The sequence below is a fragment of the Pristiophorus japonicus genome, chromosome 16 (genome assembly GCF_044704955.1).
Source record: "Pristiophorus japonicus isolate sPriJap1 chromosome 16, sPriJap1.hap1, whole genome shotgun sequence".
Classification (NCBI taxonomy): Eukaryota; Metazoa; Chordata; class Chondrichthyes; family Pristiophoridae; genus Pristiophorus; species Pristiophorus japonicus.
This window is the reverse complement of record NC_091992.1, coordinates 90,909,264-90,932,269: the sequence shown is the minus strand read 5'-3', so window position 1 is coordinate 90,932,269 and position 23,006 is coordinate 90,909,264. Positions and strand designations below refer to the sequence as shown.

The window sequence follows — 23,006 nt, the reverse complement described above, 5'->3', positions numbered from 1 at the left end:
GGAGGGCGCTGAGCATCTCGAATCTCGTCGCCGAGAGCATGCAGAAAACAGGCGCGGACAGCGGAAGGAGCGTGCGGCAAACCAGTCCCATCCACCCTTTCCCTCACCGACTGTCTGTCCCACCTGTGACAGAGACTGTGGTTCCCGTATTGGACTGTTCAGCCACCTAATAACTCATTTTTAGAGTGGCAGCAAGTCTTTTGAGGGACTGCTTATGATGATGATGTATCAGTTAGCAATAGTCAAGAGAGAAATTCCAGATACAAGGATGTTTCTTCTTGACAAAACTTAGACAGATACTTAACTGTACTATTTTTTCCATTCATGGGATGTGGTTGTCGCTGGGAAGGCCAGCATTTACTGCCAATCCCTAAATGCCCTTGAGAAGGCGGTGGTGAGCCACCTTATACAACTGAGTGTCTTGCTAGGCCATTTCAGAGGGCAATTAAGAGTCAACCACATTGCTGTGGGTCTGGAGTCACATATAGGCCAGACCGGGTAAGGACGGCAGACTTCCTTCCCAAAAGAACATTAACGAATCAGATGGGTTTTTATGACAATCCGGTAGTTTCATGGCCACTATTACTGATAAATTCCCCAGCTGCTGTGGCGGGATTTGCACTCATGTCTCCGGATCATTAGGGCAGGCGTCTGGACTACTAGTCCAGTAAAACAAGCACTATGCTACCGTACTCATCTGTACAATCCTATAGCTTTAATACTAAATTAAAAGCATTAAAAGAGATAAATCATGTTGGATTGCCAAAGTCTGCTGATTCATTCTGGAGTCAAAAATGAACCCCAATACTCCACGGTGACAACCTTGCAGGCATGTGCACGGAACTTTACACAGCAGACACCTCAGGCCATTCACATTAATTAAGTTCTTCTTCAGTAAGCTATGTCATAAATCAATGACAACCTGAATGCACCAAAATGATGGAAGCTGGATAAGTCTTGTGACCCTGGGTCACAATAATTCTCTTGAAAAATCCTGTCACGATGTGACGATCATCGGCCCCAATCACAAACGTGGCAAGACTTAACTAAGGGAACACTGCTTCTTGGTTTTTCTCATTCTAAAGAAGAATTAAATGTCGTGTGATCTCAGTCAGTTTTTGCATTTGGGGGCAAGACCCCGAAATCTTTTACTTGATAAAGTAAAATAAAGCATTTAAAACCTTTATGGCTTTAATAGCAATCGATTTTCTGAGTTAATCGTGGCGGTGCTTGGGGCAGACAGTGGCCGTGCTGAAATTAGTTGCAAGTACATTAGTTCGCAAATCCAGCAGCCGTGTCCAGTAGATAATTTTCATAATGTGAAACCTCTGCTGCTTACAAAACTTAGAATAGCCAGCTTTTATTTTCAAAGTGTTATCCATTTAATTCCCTTCTTGTTATGCGTTTGGAGTTACCAGTGAAATTAGCTAAACTCAAACCATTCTAAGTGTCTTCTTAACGAACTCTGGGTAGAATGAACTTAGAAAGTGAAACCATTGTGAACATAAAACAGCTCTCAGTTGATTTATGCTGTGGATGGATTAGCACTACCTTTATCCAGTATCATGGCCCAGAATTTGCGGTCAGCGGCAAAGCGACAGGGATCGCCGCTGGCCTTGAAGAAAGCTGCCCACAGAGATCTCGCGATCTCTGTGGCGAGAACTTTAGCTTCCTCGCACTGTGAAATGGGGATTCCTAGGGCAGTGCATCAGTGACATCATCAAGCTGTCTAAGCAGCCAATCACATTGAAGAATTCTCACGGACAGCAAACCAGGAAATGATTATCTGCACTTCTTAAAATGTTACAATAAAGATTGAGGCAAACACATTGAGTTAAGGTAGAAGCTAAAAGATCATGAACAAAATCATTTTTTTAAATAAATTTCATAATTTTTATCATGAGAAATTTGACACTACACAAATATAAAATTAGTTTTTCAGGGCCAGAACGGTTGTTTAGCAGTCAATGCCCCAGTTACACCTAATCCAGCAAGGTTTAACATTTAATGGGGTGTTTAATAGAGATATTAGCACAAAAATGCAGACCTTTTCGTCAGTTTCACTGATTGCTGGCTATCGGGAGCAGGGGTGGGGGCGGGATTCACAGCACAGCCAGTGTCTGAGCAGTGAATGACTGACTACAATTCCAGGATTTCTGGCTTTAGCTGCGCATGCGCTAAACTGCCAGCATGTTCTGTTTTTATTGCACAAAACTGACTCACTATTTGATCAAAGTAACTCAAACATTCCTCCTTTTAATTCCAATTTCTTCACACCAATACTCCACGTAATACTTATTTTCAACTGTGAAAATATTTGTTAGTTTCTCCTTTTAATAGCAAGAATTGGTAAATCAATCATTAAATCAACATTGCTCGATCTTCTCAGTCTTTGCACAAACTGATAACTTTCAATCACTGGGACCACTTTGGAAACAGATTATCACTTCCTTAGTTTCAGTATTACCTTTAGTTGCCTCCTGACACGGTCTATAAAGAATTTCCAACAATTCTCCCTGGTGTCCATCAACCCCTGACCTTTTACTTCATTCCGCACATTGTTGATGACATTTTCCACTTCTTCATCAGGGAACAGGTCAGGAATTTCACCTGGTTGGGGGTTGGGGAGGAAAGTCCATTAGGAACATCATGTATATCAGTGTTCAATAATCATCAATATTGACACTAGAAAAGAAAATCCAAATACATCCTGAGGAGTTAATAGAAATGATGCAGTGACCATTTTTCATTCGGTACAAAGATTTTTGCTGGAGGAGTACAAGCATTCTGCATATACTTATGTATTAAAAGATATTTATGCAGGTGATACCCAGTTAAGATGGAAAGTTCATTGACAATGGCTTTCTGCCCAAAGGCACCTTACAGACACAGCACTAGAGAGAGAATCACACAAATCAAAGTGATACATGTGTTGACATTTCAAACTGCCTACTTCATTGCTGCTGTCATTTACTAATAAAATCTCATACAATTTTAGCTCGACTGCACAGTCACATCAGTGAAGGTTAGACAAGCTGCACAATTCAGTTTTCTCTGTGTTTAATACAATCATTACACCATCAGCACGTTACTTTCATTCCTCGAAACAACTGCATTTGCACTTATCTGGAAATCTCTTCAATTGCTACACATAAAGTTAAATTTAACATATCTATGCCTTCAAGAGGGAACTCGACTGGTTCTTGGCTGGGGCAGAGATCGCAGCACATAAAAGGCAAGTAGATTAACAGATAATGTATGCATGGTCAATGCAATCTCTTGGACTGGTTTTGACCGTCTAAGGGGATCAGAGAGAATTTTTCAGAGCTTTTTTTTTCCTTATTGGTTCCGGGTTTTTTTTTCTTCTCCCAGGAGATTGCATGGCTGAGGGAAAGAAGGAACTGGAGGTATCCTTTTTTTTAAAAATTTGTTCATGGGATGTGGGCGCCTCTGGTAAGGCCAGCATTTATTGCCCATCCCTGTTGCCCTTGAGAAGGTGGTGGTGAGCTGCCTTCTTCAACCCTCAGTCCATGAATTGAAGGTACTCCCACAGTACTGTTATAGAAACATAGAAAATAGGTGCAGGAGTAGGCCATTTGGCCCTTCGAGCCTGCACCACCATTCAATAAGATCATGGCTGATCATTCTTTCAGTACCCCTTTCCTGCTTTCTCTCCATACCCCTTGATCCCCTTAACCGTAAGGGCCATATCTAACTCCCTCTTGAATATATCCAATGAACTGGCATCAACAAGTCTCTGCAGCAGGGAATTCCACAGGTCAACAACTCTGAGTGAAGAAGTGTCTCCTCATCTCAGTCCTAAATGGCCTACCCCTTATCCTAAGACTATGTCCCCTGGTTCTGGACTTCCCCAACATCGAGAACATTCTTCCTGCATCTAACCTGTCCAGTCCCGTCAGAATCTTATATGTTTCTATAAGATCCCCTCTCATCCTTCTAAACGCCAGTGAATAAAGGCCCAGTTGATCCAGTCTCTCCTCAGATGACAGCCCAGCCATCCTTGGAATCAGTCAGGTGAACCTCAATAGCAAGAACGTCCTTCCTCAGACTAGGAGACCAAAACTGAACACAATATTCCAGGTGAGGCCTCACTAAGGCCCTGTACAACTACAGTAAGACCTCCCTGCTCCTATATTCAAATCCCCTAGCTATGAAGGCCAACATACCATTTGCCTTCTTTACTACCTGCTGTACCTGCGTGCCCACTTTCAGTGACTGATGAAACATGACACCCAGGTCTCATTGCATCTCCCCTTTTTCTAGTCTGCCGCCATTCAGATAATATTCTGCCTTCGTGTTTTTGCTCCCAAAATGGATAACCTCACATTTATCCACATTATACTGCATCTGCCATGTATTTGCCCACTCACCTAATCTGTCCAAGTCACCCTGCAGCCTCTTAGCGTCCTCCTCACAGCTCACACTGCCACCCAGTTTAGTGTCATCTGCAAACTTGGAGATATTCTTTCATCCAAATCGTTAATGTATATTGTAAAGAGCTGGGGTCCCAGCACTGAGCCCTGCGGCACCCCACTAGTAACTGCCTGCCATTCTGAAAAGGACCTGTTTCTCCCGACTCTCTGCTTCCTGTCTGCCAACCAGTTCTCTATCCACGTCAGTATATTACCCTCAATACCATGCGCTTTGATTTTGTACACTAATCTCTTGTGTGGGACCTTGTCAAAAGCCTTTTGAAAGTCCAAATACACCACATCCAATGGTTCTCCCTTGTCCACTCCACTTTATGGAGAGTGTTCCAGGATTTTGACCCAGCGACGATGAAGGAACGGTGATATATTTCCAAGTCAGGATTGTGTGACTTGGAGGGGAACTTGCAGGTGGTGGTGTTCCCATGCACCTGCTGCCCTTGTCCTTCTAGGTGGTATAGGTCGCGGGTTTGGAGGTACTGCCGATGAAACCTTGCTGAGTTGCTGCAGTGCATGTTGTAGATGGTATACCCTGCAGGCACAGTGCGCTGGTGGTGGAGGGAGTGAATGTTGAAGGTGGTGGATGGGGTGCCAATCAAGGGGACTGCTTTGTCCTGGATAGTGTCACGCTTCTTGAATGTTGTTGGAGCTGTACTCTTCCAGGCAAGTGGTGAGTATTCCATCACACTCCTGACTTGTGCCTTGTAAATGGTGGAAAGGCTTTGGGGAGTCAGGAGGTGAGATACTCGCCACAGAATACCCAACCTCTGACCTGCTCTTGTTGCCACAGCATTTATGTGGCTGGCCCAGTTAAGTTTCTGGTCAATGGTGATTCCCCAGTATGTTCGTGGTGGGGGATTCGGTGATGGTAATGCTGTTAAATGCCAAGGGGCGGAGGTTAGACTCTTGCTTGTTGGAGGCAGTCAATAGCCTGGCACTAGTGTGGCGTGTATTGTACTTGCTACTTATCAGCCTAAGCCTGAATTGGGCTGATAAATGTCTTGTCATGATGGTCCAGCCATCATGTGTACGGGGCAGGCTTGACCTGATGGACCAGCTGGTCTTTTCCTGCCATCATTTTCGTATGTTCTTACTCCGAAGCAAATCCATTCCTTTTTTTTTGAGGCACCAGGAACACATTACAAATGCACTTAACATTCTGCGAGATGTATTTCTTTTCAGTACTTGGTTTCCATGTGTGACCAATGAAATACAACGTCCAGAATGTTTGAAGGGAAAGGGGTAGAAGTGTTATGGGAACAAGGTGGGTAAATATGATTAGAACTGCTTACTCACGTGGAGGGTAAGTGCTGACACGGACTGGTTGGGTTGTTTCTATGTTGTAAAATCTACGTACTTCTATGAATGTACTGTTGGTGATGCTGAGCAACTGGTAAACTACCATAGGCATCGTGGGCTCTTTGAATACGTTGTTAACATTTGCTTCATATGGAGTTTCAAGGTTTGGTATCCTTTCTGATCAGGCTCTTTGTATGAAATTATTAAGGTTATAGTATTTTGACTACATTAAAATAAAGATGTTTTTGTCTCAGAGATTGTGACTATTGCACAAGAGAAAAGGCTGCAACCTTTTGACACGATAGAACAATCAAGTGGTCAAGTAGCTTAATTCATAAAATATGCCACCAATGTAGTATCTCTATTACTTCCCAGGATAAAGGTAGCAATAATGTTCCTGTATTGTGGATCTTTTTACTACGTGATGTGATAGATTCTAGTATTTCAATGCCAACTATAATAAATGATCTTCTCACAATATAACAATTGGCACCACCCTTCAGAAGACCATCGAAGTAGAAATTAAAGAAAAGGCAGATTCCACAGTCCTGTTTCTACCATTACCTATCTATGATCTAATCAATCTACCTATCCATTTATCTACATACTAACCGGTGCATAATGTCATTTCTGGCTCAGATACTATTCACAAACTACTCAATCTTCCCTCTCGGGATTCAAGACCTCATTAGATCTTCTCAATTATACTCCAACCCTAATTATTTTCTCTATTGCATTCAAATGAAGCTCTTCCAATTACATACTAAACGGTTTCACATGAAATTGCTTTGTGCATGATTTTATCACTGAACAGTTTATTGTAAATGGGTTAACACTTTTTACAGAGGATTATATAGAATATACGGCACAGAAACAGGTCATTCGGCCCAACAATCCATGCCAGCATATATGCTAAACTTGAGCCTCCTCCCGTCTTTCCTCACCTAAATCTATCAGCATAACCCTCTATTCCCTTCTCCCTCATATGCTTGTCCAGCCTCCTCTTAAATGCATCCATACTATTCGCCTCAACCACTCCCTGTGGTAGTGAGTTATACATTTTCACCACTCTTTGGGTAAATAAGTTTTTTCTGAATTCCCTATTGGATTTCTTGGTGACAATCTTATATTGTTGGCCACTAGTTATGCTCTTCCCCACAAGTGGAAACATTCTCTCTGTGTCCACGCTATCAAAACCTTCCATAATTTTAAAGACCTCTATTAGGTCACCCCCAGCCTTCTTTTTTCAAGAGAAAAGAGACCCAGTCTGTTTATCCTTTCCTTATATGTGTACCCATCACATTTCTGGTATCAGCCTTGTACCCTCTCCAGCACCTCAATATCCTTTTTATATGGCGACCAGAATTGTACGCAGCATTCTAAGTGTGGTCTAACCAAGGTTCGATACAGGTTTAGCATAAATTCTCTGCTTTTCAATTCTATACCTCTAGAAATAAACCCTAGTGCTTGGTTTTCTTTTTTTATGGCCTTGCTAACCTGTGCCGCAATTTTTAGTGATTTGTGTATTTGTACTCCGAGATACCTTTGTTCCTCTACCCACCGAGACTCGCACCCTCGAAGTAACAAGTGACCTCCCTATTCTTCCTACCAAAATGTAATACTTCACATTTATCTGTGTTGAACTTCATTTGCCAATTTTATGCCCATTCTGCAAGTTTATTAATGTCTTCCTGTAATTTGTTGCAGTGTTCCTCAATATTGACTATACCCCCAATTTGGTGTCATCCACAAATTTAAAAATTGTGTTTTTGATTCCAAAGTCTAAATCATTAATATAAATTGTGAACAACAGTGGTCCCAGCACTGATCCTTATGGAACACCACTATCCACCTTTTGCCACTTTTATCCCTACTCTCCGCTTTCTGTCTTGAAGCCAGCTAGCTATCCATTCTGCTACTTGTCCCCTGACTCCACATTCTCTGACCTTGTTCATCAGTCTATTATGTGGTATTTTTTATCGAAGACCTTTTGAAAATCTAGATAAATTACATCTACTGTATTACCATTGTCTACTCTCTCTGTTACCTCTACAAAAATTTAATGAGGTTAGTCAAGCAAGACTTTCCCTTTTGAATTCCATCTTGACAATTCATTATATATTTTTGATTTCTAGATGTTCTTCTATTTTCTCATTTAGTAGGGATTCAATTATTTTTTCTATCACCGATGTTAAGCTGACTGGTCTATAATTCCCTGGACACGTTCTAGCCCCCTTCTTAAATATAAATATTACATTAGCTATCTGCCAGTCCTCTGGCACTACACCTTTTTCTAATGAATTATTAAATATGTGTAGTAATGCCTCTGCTATCTCCACCGTAGATTTTTTTTAAATATGTGGATGCAATCCATCGGACCAGAGGTTTTATCCTTGTTGAGTTTGATTAGTTTATTTAATATATCCCTTCTTTTTCTTTTAAAAGTACTTATCTCATTACTAATCTCATCATCCAATGTCATGTCTACCTGTTCTATCTCCCTAGAAAATACTGACAAAATAATTATTTAATATTTCTGCCATCTATCTATCGTTACCTGTGGTATTATCCTGTCTATCCCTTAATGGCCCTATTCCCATCCCAACCTTCCTTTTTTTTATTGATGTGCCTGTAAAATATTTTACTATTTTGTTTTATGTTCCTTGATCATTTAATTTCATAGTTGCTCTTTGCCTTCCTAATTGTTTTTTTGACTTCTCTCCTAATCTGTTTGTATTCTCCCTTATCATGCACTCCCCTGCTATCCATATACTTAATGTATGCCTCTTTCATTACCCTCAAATGATCCCTTATGGTTTCATTCATCCATGGAGTCTCATTAGTATTTAGTTTGTTCTTTCCTTTTAGTGAAAATATTGTTCCCGCCCTCTGTTGAACACCGTTTTAAATATTTTCCACTGCTGTTTTACATTGATGTTTGCCAATATTGTTGCCCATTTTATTTTCCCAAGTTCTATTCTCAGTCCCTCAAAATCAGCTTTTCTCCAATATATTACTCTGGTTGTTGTCATACTTATGTCCTTCTCAATTATCATCTTAAAGCATATTATATTATGGTCACAATTGCCTAGTTGTTCCCCTACTTTTACTTCTCTTATCTGCTCTAGTTCATTCCCCATTACTAGATCCAACAGCGAACCCGCCCTTGTTGGGCTTTTCAGACGTTGGTTTAGAAAGGAGTGCTGCACACACTGTAGGAACTCAATTTCCTTATCCCCTTTACTTAAGTCTTCTGTCCAATTAATATCAGGGTAGTTGAAATTGCCCATGATTATTACTTTATGTTTTTTACTCATTTCCCTAATTTTTCTGCATATTTCTTCCTCCACCTCCCTTCTACTATTAAGGAGTCTGTAGACTACACCTATTAGTGTGATTGATCCTTTATTATCTTTTATCACTATCCATATGGATTCTATTTTAGTCTTGATGATAGCTGCTTCACATTTTTCTACTGTCATTATATTATCCCGAATAAGTACAGCTACTCCACCTCACTTTTCTCCCTCTCTATCTTTTTCTAAATATGTTATACCTCTGCAATGTTTAATTCCCAGTTCTGATTTTTCAGAAGCCTTGTCTCAGTAATCCTTACTATGTCTGCTTCCTCGTAAGGCATGATTGCTTCCAGCTCCTCTGTTTTATTACGGACACTATGTGCATTGCTCTACAGTGTGTACACAGACAGTTTAACACATTTTTAATAGGATTTTCACTCACTTTATGTTTACCCATCTTTTTAGACTCCTGTTCTATAACTCTATTTATTCCCTTGTCATCAATGTGCTCCCTTACTTTATTCTTTGTTATGCGCTCTTTACCGGTTTTGTTCATCTTTACATTGGTTACGTTTCTTGTAGATCCCTCCCCCCATCTTACTAGTTTAAAACCTCCCTATTTACCCTTTCTGCTAGGACATGGGTCCCATCCCGGTTCAGGTGGAGCCCGTTTTCATCCTGTCCCAGAACTGGTACCAGTGTCGCTTGAAAAGGAACCCCTCTTTCCCACACCAGCCCTTTAGCCACATGTTGATTCTCCTGATCTGTCTGCTGCTATATCAATTTGCATGTGGCTCAGGCAATAATCCAGAGATTATTACCCACGAGGTCCTGCTTTTTAATTTAGAGCCTAACTCCTGATACTCTTTCAGCGGGAGCTCCTCCCTGTTCCTACCTATGTCGTTTGTTCCAAAATGGACCATGACAACTGGATTCACCCCCTCCCTTTCCAAGTTCCTCTCCAGCCGCCGTGAGAAATCCCTTACACTGGCACCGGGGTAGGCAACACACCCTTAGGGATTCTCGTTCCTGGCTGCAGAGGACGCTATCTATCCCCCTAATTATAGAGTCTCCTATCACTACCACATTTCTCTTCTGCTCTCCCCCCCCCCCCACCTTGGACAGCTTTCTGAGCAATGGTGCCTTGATCTGCATTGTGCCTGTCCTCCCTGCAGTCATTCTCCTTGTCCTCACATGTAATGAGTACATCATCCCTGTTGGACAGGACCAGTGTCTTTGGGGCCTCCTTCTCAACCTCTCCTAAATCCCTGCTACCTGGCTCCCTAACAGTCACACCCTCCCTTTTCTGAACCTGTGCTTTCCTCTGGGGTGTAATTGTGTTCAGGATGAAACTGTCCAGAAATTCCTCCCCCTCCCTTATATGTCGGAATGTCTCCAACTCTCACTCCAGCTCAATGACTGAGTCGGAGAGATTCGAGATGGAGACAGCTGGAGAGATTCGAGATGGAGACATCTCCTGCAGACGTGTTTGCTGGGGACGGTCTCACTGTCCACAAACTCCCACATACTGCAGTCCAGACACACAACCTGCTCTGCCATATATTAGTCGAGCCTTATTTATTTATTTATTTAATTAGTTAAAGTCTTTATTCAATGATTATTTATAGTTATATTAATTAATTAGTTTAACTAGTTAAGCTATAAGTTTAATACAGCACATGATTTAAACCACTATCCTCGGTTAGAGAGAAAAGGGAGGAAAAAAAAACCTCAATACTCACCAACCAATCACCTACCTGCTGACCTGTGACGTCACTCCTTGTTTTCTTTGAAAATGATAGAAACATAGAAACATAGAAAATAGGTGCAGGAGCAGGCCATTCAGCCCTTCTAGCCTGCACTGCCATTCAATGAGTTCATGGCTGAACATGCAACTTCAGTACCCCCTTCCTACTTTCACGCCATACCCCTTGATCCCCCGAGTAGTAAGGACTTCATCTAACTCCCTTTTGAATATATTTAGTGAATTGGCCTCAACTACTTTCTGTGGTAGAGAATTCCACAGGTTCACCACTCTCTGGGTGAAGAAGTTTCTCCTTATCTCGGTCCTAAATGGCTTACCCCTTATCCTTAGACTGTGACCTCTGGTTCTGGACTTCCCCAACATTGGGAACATTCTTCCTGCATCCAACCTGTCCAAACCCGTCAGAATTTTAAACGTTTCTATGAGGTCCCCTCTCACTCTTCTGAACTCCAGTGAATACAAGCCCAGTTGATCCAGTCTTTCTTGATAGGTCAGTCCCACCATCCCGGTAATCAGTCTGGTGAATCTTCGCTGCACTCCCTCAATAGCAAGAATGTCCTTCCTCAAGTTAGGAGACCAAAACTGTACACAATACTCCAGGTGTGGCCTCACCAAGGCCCTGTACAACTGTAGCAACACCTCCCTGCCCCTGTATTCAAATCCCCTCGCTATGAAGGCCAACATGCCATTTGCTTTCTTAACCGCCTGCTGTACCTGCATGCCAACCTTCAATGACTGATGTACCATGACACCCAGGTCTCGTTGCACCTTCCCTTTTCCTAATCTGACACCATTCAGATAATAGTCTGTCTCTCTGTTTTTACCACCAAAGTGGATAACCTCACATTTATCCACATTATACTTCATCTGCCATGCATTTGCCCACTCACCTAACCTATCCAAATCACTCTGCAGCCTCATAGCATCCTCCTCGCAGCTCACACTGCCACCCAACTTAGTGTCATCCGCAAATTTGGAGATACTACATTTAATCCCCTCGTCTAAATCATTAATGTACAATGTAAACAACTGGGGCCCCAGCACAGAACCCTGCGGTACCCCACTAGTCACTGCCTGCCATTCTGAAAAGTACCCATTTACTCCTACTCTTTGCTTCCTGTCTGACAACCAGTTCTCAATCCATGTCAGCACACTACCCCCAATCCCATGTGCTTTAACTTTGCACATTAATCTCCTGTGTGGGACCTTGTCGAAAGCCTTCTGAAAGTCCAAATATATCACATCAACTGGTACTCCTTTGTCCACTTTATTGGAAACATCCTCAAAAAATTCCAGAAGATTTGTCAAGCATGATCTCCCTTTCACAAATCCATGCTGACTTGGACCTATCATGTCACCATTTTCCAAATGCGCTGCTATGACATCCTTAATAATTGATTCCATCATTTTACCCACTACTGAGGTCAGGCTGACCGGTCTATAATTCCCTGCTTTCTCTCTCCCTCCTTTTTTAAAAAGTGGGGTTACATTGGCTACCCTCCACTCGATAGGAACTGATCCAGAGTCAATGGAATGTTGGAAAATGACTGTCAATGCATCCGCTATTTCCAAGGCCACCTCCTTAAGTACTCTGGGATGCAGTCCATCAGGCCCTGGGGATTTATCGGCCTTCAATCCCATCAATTTCCCCAACACAATTTCCCGACTAATAAAGATTTCCCTCAGTTCCTCCTCCTTACTAGACCCTCTGACCACTTTTATATCCGGAAGGTTGTTTGTGTCCTCCTTAGTGAATACTGAACCAAAGTACTTGTTCAATTGGTCTGCCATTTCTTTGTTCCCCGTTATGACTTCCCCTGATTCTGACTGCAGGGGACCTACATTTGTCTTTACTAACCTTTTTCTCTTTACATACCTATAGAAATTTTTGCAATCCGCCTTAATGTTCCCTGCAAGCTTCTTCTCGTACTCCATTTTCCCTGCCCTAATCAAACCCTTTGTCCTCCTCTGCTGAGTTCTAAATTTCTCCCAGTCCCCAGGTTCGCTGCTATTTCTGGCCAATTTGTATGCCATTTCCTTGGCTTTAATACTATCCCTGATTTCCCTAGATAGCCACGGTTGAGCCAGCTTCCCTTTTTTATTTTTACGCCAGACAGGAATGTACAATTGTTGTAATTCATCCATGCGGTCTCTAAATGTCTGCCATTGCCCATCCACAGTCAACCCCTTAAGTATCATTAGCCAATCTATCTTAGCCAATTCATGCCTCATACCTTCAAAGTTACCCTTCTTTAAGTTCTGGACCATGGTCTCTGAATTAACTGTTTCATTCTCCATCCTAATGCAGAATTCCACCATATTATGGTCACTCTTCCCCAAGGGGCTTCACACAATGAGATTGCTAATTAATCCTCTCTCATTACACAACACCCAGTCTAAGATGGCCTCCCCCCTAGTTGGTTCCTCGACATATTGGTCTAGAAAACCATCCCTTATGCATTCCAGGAAATCCTCCTCCACCGTATTGCTTCCAGTTTGGCTGGCCCAATCTATGTGCATATTAAAGTCACCCATTATAACTGCTGCACCTTTATTGCATGCACTCCTAATTTCCTGTTTGATGCCCTCCCCAACATCACTACTACTGTTTGGAGGTCTGTACACAACTCCCACTAACGATTTTTGCCCTTTAGTGTTCTGCAGCTCTACCCATATAGATTCCACATCATCCAAGCTAATGTCTTTCCTAACTATTGCATTAATCTCCTCTTTAACCAGCAATGCTACCCCACCTCTTTTTCCTTTTATTCTATCCTTCCTGAATGTTGAATACCCCTGGATGTTGAGTTCCCAGCCCTGATCATCCTGGAGCCACGTCTCCGTAATCCCAATCACATCATATTTGTTAACATCTATTTGCACAGTTAATTCATCCACCTTATTGCGGATACTCCTTGCATTAAGACACAAAGCCTTCAGGCTTGCTTTTTTAACACCCTTTGTCCTTTTAGAATTTTGCTGTACAGTGGCCCTTTTTGTTCTTTACCTTGGGTTTCTCTGCCCTCCACTTTTCCTCATCTCCTTTCTGTCTTTTGCTTTTGCCTCATTTTTGTCTCCCTCTGTCTCCCTGCATAGGTTCCCATCCCCCTGCAATATTAGTTTAACTCCTCCCCAACAGCACTAGCAAACACTCCCCCTAGGACATTGGTTCCGGTCCTGCCCAGGTGCAGACCGTCCGGTTTTTACTGGTCCCACCTCCCCCAGAACCGGTTCCAATGCCCCAAGAATTTGAATCCCTCCCTGCTGCACCACTGCTCAAGCCATGTATTCATCTGCGCTATCCTGCGATTCCTACTCTGACTAGCACGTGGCACTGGTAGCAATCCCGAGATTACTACTTTTGAGGTCCTACTTTTTAATTTAGCTCCTAGCTCCTTAAATTCTTTTCGTAGGACCTCATCTCTTTTTTTACCTATGTCGTTGGTACCAATGTGCACCACGACAACTGGCTGTTCTCCCTCCCATTTCAGAATGTCCTGCACCCGCTCCGAGACATCCTTGACCCTTGCACCAGGGAGGCAACATACCATCCTGGAGTCTCGGTTGCGTCCGCAGAAACGCCTATCTATTCCCCTCACCATCGAATCCCCTATCACTATCGCTCTCCCACTCTTTTTCCTGCCCTCCTGTGCAGCAGAGCCACCCACGGTGCCATGAACTTGGCTGCTGCTGCCCTCCCCTGATGAGTCGTCCTCCCCAACAGTACGCAAAGCGGTGTATCTGTTTTGCAGGGGGATGACCACAGGGGACCCCTGCACTATCTTTCTTGCACTGCTCTTCCTGCTGGTCTTCCATTCCCTATCTGGCTGTGGACCCTTCTCCTGCGGTAAGACCAACTCACTACACGTGATACTCACGTCATTCTCAGCATCGTGGATGCTCCAGAGTGAATCGTCAAAGGTTCTGCTGCCACTGATACCGCCTCCAATTAGGTCCTTACCCCTCTTCTCCAAATTCCCACTCTTTCCAGATTCCCAAATAAAACACTCTGGTCAAGTGCACTCCGTATAATCCTGCTCTGTGCAGACGGCTCTATGCTCTGCAGACCTGTATACTTTTATCCTATAGCAGCCTCACCTAAGTTACAAGTGCTGCCTTGGCTCCCTGCTCCCCGCTCACGGTAATTAGACTGGGAAATTCCCATTCTTTCCAAATTCCCAAATAAAACACTGTTCAAGTACATTCCGTTTAATCCTGCTCTGTGTAGAGCAACATCCTTTTAAAATACCGGACAAAAACATTTCATAGAGGTGCATTGAACATTTGTATGCAAATATTTTAAGAGCCGAATTTCAGGGCATATATAATTTTTAGTCAACTCCAAATTTCCAAAAACATTAAATTTGTTCTACATTATTGGCCTTAAGCAAGCTCTGCAATGAGAAATGTGTTGGTCCACGTTATTATTGTTTAAAGTGCGAGGCTCACAATCATATGAGCCACAGGAGCGGGAGCGGGAGATTGAGGCTCATAAAAAGGGTGGCAGCAGTTCGGGAGCAGCCAGCTGATGCAGGGACAAAATTTAAAAAAAATCAAAACCAAAGTGATCTCACAGCCAAGCGGGTAAGTGATTGGTGAGTATTTTTCTTTTTCTTTTCAGTAGGAAACCTTTGGCATTGTTGTAAGTAGGATCTGCCAGTAAATATATGTGATCGTTATTATCTAAAAGAGATAGTTAATTAAATCGGCTGTTTGCTGAGTAGTGGCTGGGTACACTGTGCTAAGGTTTAAAGTTTAGTTCTATTCGATAGTTGCGAATGTAACTAGAGGGATGGCAGGGCAGCTCAGTCCTGTGGATTGCACAACCTGTGGCATGTGGGAAGTCCTGGGTGCTTTGTGCAGCCGGGGCGACCACGTGTGCGGGAGGTGTCTTCAGCTGCACCGACTCGAGCTCCATGTTTTGGAGCTTCAGCAGTGGCTGGGGTCACTGCGGTGTATCCGCGAGACTGAGAGCAATGTGGATAGCATGTTTCTAGAGGCGGCCATCCCACAGCTTGAGTGTGCAGGCAGAGAGGGAGTGGGTGACCGCCAGACAGAAGAGGAGGACGAGGCAGGTAGTGCAGCAGACCCCTGAGTCCACCTCGCTCTCCAACCAGTACTCTGTTCTGTGTACCGGTGGGGGCGATGCTAGCTCTGGGGAGTGCAGCCAGAGCCAAGTCCGTGGCACCACGAGTGGCTCAGCTGCATGGGGGTGGGGGGAGGAAGACGAATGGAACAGCTATAGTGGTAGTGGATTCAATAGTCAGGGGAGCAGACAGGCGTTTCTGCGACCGCATACGTGACTCCAGGATGGTATGTTGCCTCCCTGGTGCCAGGGTCAAGGATGTCACTGAGCGGCTGCAGGGCATTCTGGGGGGATAGGGTGAACAGCCAGAGGTCGTGGTCCACATTGGTACCAATGACATAGGTAGGAAGGGGGATGAGGTCCTGCAGGCAGAGTTTAGGGAGTTAGGAGAGAGATTAAAAAGCAGGACCTCAAAAGGTAGTAGTCTCTGGATTACTGCCAGTGCCACGAGCTAGTGAGTACAGAAATAGGAGGATAGAGCAGATGAATACTTGGCTGGAGAGATGGTGCAGGCGGGAGGGCATAATTTCCTGAGGCATTGGGACCGCTTCTGGGGGAGATGGGACCTGTACAAGCCGGACGGGTTGCACCTCAACAGAACCGGGACCAATATCCTCGCAGAGGTGTTTGCTAGTGCTGTTGAAGAGGGTTTAAACTAGCTTGGCAGGGGGATGGGAACCTGAAAATAGATTCAGTTGGGAGGGGAGTGAAGCTGGAATTAGAAAGCAAAAAATAAAGAAAGTGAGTTTGAAGGAGAGAGGAAACAAGCAGGAAAAAAGGGTAAAAAAAACAAACTTAAAGGCACTTTTAGTCTAAATGCACGTAGCATTTTAACAAAATAGATGAGTTGACGGCACAAATTGAGACAAATGGGTATGATCTGATAGCCATTACAGAGAAGTGGTTGCAAGTGACCAGGACTGGGAATTAAATATTCAGGGGTAATTGACAATCCGGAAGGACAGGCAGAAAGGAAAAGGATGTAGGGTAGCTCTATTGATAAATGAAGAAACGATATTGGCTCAAATGATAAGGGTGTTGAAACAGTTTGGGTGGAGATCAGGAAAAATAAGGGGAAAAAGTCACTGGTGGGCCTAGTCTATAAGCCCCCTAACAGTAGCAACTCCGTTGGTCGGAGCATAAACCAGGAAATAGTGGGGGCTTGTAAAAAGGGAACAGCAATAATCATGGGTGATTTTAACCTCCATATCGATTGGACAAATCAAATTGGTCAGGTTAGCCTTGAGGAGGAGTTCATAGAGTGTGTAAGGGAAGCGTTCCTTGAGCAGTATGTAACGGAACCAACCAGGGGGCAGACTATCTTAGATCTGGTCCTCTATAATGAGACAGGATTAATAAACAATCTCCTAGTAAAGGATCCCCTCGGAATGAGTGATCATAGCATGATTGAATTTCAAATTCAGATGGAAGGTGAGAAATTTGGATCTCTAACCAGCGTAAAATAAAAGAGAATATGAAGATATGAGGGCAGAGTTGGCTAAAGTGGACTGGGAAAATAGATTAAAGTGTAGGACGGTTGATGAACAGTGGCGTACATTTAGGGAGCAATTTCACAACTCTGAAGAAAAATATATTCCAGTGAGGAGGAAAGAGTGTAAGAGAAAAGATAGCCATCTGTGGCTAACTAAAGAAATAAAGGACAGTATCCAATTAAAAACAAGGGCATACAAAGTGGCCAAAACTAGTGGGAAGACAGAAGACTGGGAAGCTTTTAAAAGCCAGCAAAGAACGACTAAAAAAATGATTAAGAAAGTGAAGATAGACTATGAAAGAAAACTAACACAAAATATAAAAACAAATAGCAAGAGTTTCTATAGGTATATAAAAAGAAAAAGGGTGGCTAAAGTAAATGTTGGTCCCTGAGAGGACGAGACCGGGGAATTAGTAATGGGGAGCATGGAGATGGCAGAAACTCTGAACAAATATTTTGTATCAGTCTTTACGGTAGAGGACACTAACAATATTCCGACAGTGGGTAGTCTAGGGGCTACAGGGGGTTGGGGGGGAGAGAGGAACTTAACACAATCACAATCACTAAGGAGGTGGTACTCAGTAAGATAATGGGCCTAAAGGCAGATAAATCCCCTGGACCTGATGGCTTGCATCCTCGGGTCTTAACAGAAGTAGCGGCAGGGATTGTAGATGCATTGGTTGTAATTTACCAAAATTCCCTGGATTCTGGAAAAGGTCCCAGCAAATTGGAAAACTTCAAATGTAACGCCCCTATTTAAAAAAGGAGGCAGACAAAAAGCAGGAAACTATAGACCAGTTAGCCTAACATCTGTGGTTAGGAAAATGTTGGAGTCCATTATTAAAGAAGCAGTAGAAGGACATTTGGAAAAGCAAAATTCGGTCAGGCAGAGTCAGCATGGATTTATGAAGGGAAAGTCATGTTTGACAAATTTGCTGGAGTTCTTTGTGGATGTAACGAACAAAGTGGATAAAGGGGAACCAGTGGATGTGGTGTATTTGGACGTCCAGAAGGCATTTTACAAGGTGCCACACAAAAGGTTACTGCACAAGATAAAAGTTCATGGAGTTGGGGTAATATATTAGCATGGATAGAGGATTGGCTAACTAACAGAGAACAGAGAGTCAGGATAAATAGTTAATTCTCTGGTTGGCAACCAGTAACTAGTGGGATGCCACAGGGATCAGTGCTGGGACCCCAACTATTTACAATCTATATTAACGATTTGGAAGAAGGGACTGAGTGTAACGTAGCCAAGTTTGCTGATGCTACAAAGATGGGAGGAAAAGCAGTGTGTGAGAAGGACAGAAAAAATCTGCAAAAGGACATAGACAGGCTAAGTAAGTGGGCAAAAATTTGGTAGACGGAGTATAATGTTGGAAAGTGTGAGGTCATGCACTTTGGCAGAAAAAAAATCAAAGAGCAAGTTATTATTTAAATGGAGAAAGATTGCAAAATGCCGCAGTACAACGGGACCTGGGGGTACTTGTGCATGAAACACAAAAGGATAGTATGCAGGTACAGCAAGTGAACAGGAAGGCCAACGGTATCTTGGCCTTTATTGCAACAGGGGTGGAGTACAAAAGCAGGGAAGTCTTGTTACAGCTATATAAGGTATTGGTGAGGCCACACCTGGAATACTGAGTGCAGTTTTGCTTTCCATATTTACGAAAGAATACACTTGCTTTGGAGGCAGTTCAGAGAAGGTTCACTAGGTTGATTCCGGGGATGAGGGGGGTTGACTTATGAGGAAAGGTTGAGTAGGTTGGGCCTCTACTCATTGGAATTCAGAAGAATGAGAGGTAATCTTATCGAAACGCATACTATTATGAGGGGGCTTGACAAGGTGGATGCAGAGAGGATGTTTCCACAGATGGGGGAGACTAGAACTGGAGGGCATGATCTTAGAATAAGGGGCCGCCCATTTAAAACAGAGATGAGGAGAAATTTCTTCTCTCAGAAGGTTGTAAATCTGTGAAATTCGCTGCCTCAGAGAGCAGTGGAAGCTGGGACATTGAATAAATTTAAGACAGAAATAGACAGTTTCTTAAACAATAAGGGGATAAAGGGTTATGGGGAGCGGGTGGGAAAGTGGAGCTGAGTCTCATGATCAGATCAGCCATGATCTTATTGAATGGCGGAGCAGGCTCGAGGGGCCGTATGGCCTACTCCTGCTCATATTTCGTATATTCTGATATTCTTATAAAAAATAGGAGCAGGAGTAGGCCATTCGGCCCTTTAAGCCTGCTCCGTCATTCAATAAGTTCATGGCTGATCCTTTACTTCAACTCCATCTTCCCATCCTATCCCCATGTCCCTTGCTTCCCTTAATATGCAAACATCTAGCGATCTCTGTCTTGAATATACTCAACGACTGAGCACCTACAGCCCTCTGGGGTAGAGAATTTTAAATTCTCCCTTATGTTAAAAGGAACACATCTTTTACATAGAATTGTGATTAATTATTACAGAGATACTCCCGCCAACAAATCGGAAGCTACCGGAAGTTGCACAGGCAGACACATTTTGTACATAACTGTCAGGTCCCAAATTTAAAAAATAACGTTCACCGCAGCAGACGGAGGATTTGAGACGTGCTGAAGCACATCACTAATAAAGTTTCATTGATGTTACTGTGGTTGGATTAATTTAACTTTGTTTCATTAATGTTACTATAGTTTAATTAATGGTACTAGGTTGGGTTAATGTTACTGGTAATTTTTCCAGTTTAAGAACCGTTGTCTCGAAGGACAAACAATAACTTTAAAAAATAAACTCACAGTTTGAATTTTATTTAAAATTAACGTTTCTAACAGAATTCTCTAAATCCGCTTCTTTATTCCTCATTTTGGGAAGTCCGACGACAACAAAAAAACCACTGGAACTGCACGTGAGCAGCAGTCGCATCCTTAATACAGGCTGAACCTCCCTTATCCAGGACTCCCTTATCCAGCATCATTCCCGGCCGCCAGGTGTCTCATGCGCAGAACTCCCACATTAACGAATTGAAGTCCTTCGTCGCTGCCGACTTCCGCAATCGCTGGCCTGACCCCGTGATCCACCCCCTCCCCCCCATGATCTCTCTGCCGCACTCTCAGCCCCAAGCCAGCCAATCCCGATACCCCTTGTTCAGTATCTGTACCATCCAATTTAACGTGACCTCCCCTCGTCCGGCAAAATCCCTTATCCCAGCATAGACCAGGTTCCGAGGGTGCTGGATAAGAGAGATTCAACCTGTATTAATATCACTTTGAACACACAGCAAAATTGTAGATTTTGGGCTTGAAAGCTGGTGTGTGGTAGCATAAGATGGAAAGGGATACATAAAAGGATGAAAACATTTTAAAAAGAGCGTGTACCTTCTTTAGAAAGAACAAAATGCCTCACCTGATGCCAGCAGGTCATTCACGAGCACTAGAAATTTTTCATCGGCTACTTGAGCATCTGTCATTAGCAATACGGTGCCCACATTCTTGACTCCAGCTTTTAAGTACAGGTTAGCAAGGTCAATCTATAAAGGAAGAAGCCAGATTATTGACAAAGGTGCAGTGACTGCCATTTATCTTATTGGACTGCTTAAGAAAGAACTTGCATTTATATAGTGCCTTTCAAATCTTCAGGACATGTCAAAGCACTTCACAGCCATGAAGTACTAGTGAAGTGTAGTTAGTATTGTTATGTAGGGAATGCAGCAGCCAAAATATGCATACAGCAAGGTCCAGCAATGAGTTAAATGACCAAATAATCTGTTTTTATTGGTGTTAGTTGATGGATAAATGTTGACTAGGATGCGAAGAGAACTCCCGTGCTCTTCTTCAAATGGTGACATGGGATCTTTTACATCCACCCGAAAGATGGTAGACGGGTCTCAGTTTAACATCTCATCCACAAGACAGCAGCTCTGATGATGCAGCACTCCCACAGTACTGCACTGAAGTGTCATCTTGAATTTTATGCCCAATTCTGTGGAGTGGTGTTTGAACACACAATCTTCTGACTCAGAGGCAAGAGTGCTACCACTGAGCCAAGGCTGACCCCCAAGTAAATGACAACATGTAGACAGGAATGTGTTACAGCGAAGATAACACATAGATATTAGTGTGTAATATAGAAGATAACGCATAGACGGGAGTGGATTCGGTAGAAGCTAACACAAACTGAAATGGGTTACACAGAAATGAACAGAGAGAGGAGTGGGTTATGCAGAAGATAACATGTAGACAGCAGGGGGTTAGACAGAAGATAATGCGTAGACAGCAGGGGGTTACATAGAAGACAACATCAACAGAAGCAGGTTGCGCAGTAAATACCACAGAGAGGAATGGGTTACAGACAGCAACAAATTGAGATTCATCTGGCATGAGAAACAGCAAAAGTAAAGTTTCAGCTGTTTACCAGTGACACATAAACCCTGTTTCAAATTGCATGTATAACTGCTTCAAAATACGCCCATATTTGAGTTATTCTGCATCATATATGTAGAAATTGACAGTATCAAGATGAATCAGGGCGAGAGATGTTGCCATTCAGTATTTTCATATTCACTTTGACAGTATTTCCCACCCAAACAGGTGACTAACGTATATCATTGTAATACTCAATCCACAGTGACATTTACTATAAGTCTCATTGCTGTACAGTGGGATTTGATTTCATTTAATAATATCTCCAATTACAGAGCTCTCAAGATCAGATCACTGTTAGGAATTAGATTTATGGTCACAAAGAATGAGAGTAATCACAAACCCATTTAAACATGGAGCTGGAACTGTCCATAATGGTGAGATGTGCCAAATACGTGATATGTGTAAGCAGAAATGAGTGAGGCTCATTTTACTGAGTGAGATGTTACCACTAATAGAATGTGGAAGTTCTTTTCTCTTACCTTTTATTCTTCCTTTAACTCACCGGTATTGCCTTCTGCTTGGAAGGTTTGGGAAATGGAATTTATCATAGCTGCTTAATTGTCACTTCACAAGTGGCTGACTGACCCACACATTTCCCTCCCTCCCTCCCTCTTGAAGCAGACTACTTTATCACCATTAAGTGCTTCATCTGGCTCCCTGCCTGGCAGCTGGCAAAACTCCCAACAAGGACAGGAGAGTTTATGTTGGAGCTAAGGTCTCAACTCATTCCCAGAAGTGAATGCTTGGGTATTTCTTTTCCTAATTAAAATTTTTATTTAAGAGCAAAGACAGTGAAATTGGTCTTACAGTGTACAGCTGCAGTGAAAGCAATAAAAGCCTTAACGGAACGTTAGCCAGAATGGTTGTGCCCAAACCATGTTGCATCAATTGACTCACTTGCATGGTAAATTCTTAATATCATCATCATAGGCAGTCCCTCGAAATCAAGGAAGACTTGCTTCCACTCTAAAAGCGAGTTCTCAGGTGGCTGTACAGTCCAATATGGGAATTACAGTCTCTGTCACAGTTGGGGCAGACAGTGGTTGGAGGAAAGGGTGGGTGGGACTGGTTTGCCGCACGCTCCTTCCGTTGCCTGCGCTTGTTTTCTGCATGCTCTCGGCGACAAGACTCGAGGTGCTCAGCGCCTCCTGATGTTCTTCCTCCACTTTAGGGCGGTCTTGGGCCAGGGATTCACAGGTGCCAGTGGGGAT

General features: G+C 43.0%; 1 protein-coding gene across 1 annotated transcript in view; it reads right to left on the bottom strand.

Annotated features, from left to right (window-relative positions):
- LOC139226208 (dynein axonemal heavy chain 9-like) overlaps positions 1–23,006 on the bottom strand; it is a 373,005-nt gene that overhangs the window by 1,818 nt on the left and 348,181 nt on the right. Inside the window, exons 45-46 of the mRNA XM_070856837.1 lie at positions 20,777–20,900; positions 2,468–2,610 (exon numbers count right to left, since the gene is read on the bottom strand). Coding sequence (XP_070712938.1) covers positions 2,468–2,610; positions 20,777–20,900 — 267 coding nt within the window. The remainder of the gene's footprint in view (positions 1–2,467; positions 2,611–20,776; positions 20,901–23,006) is intronic.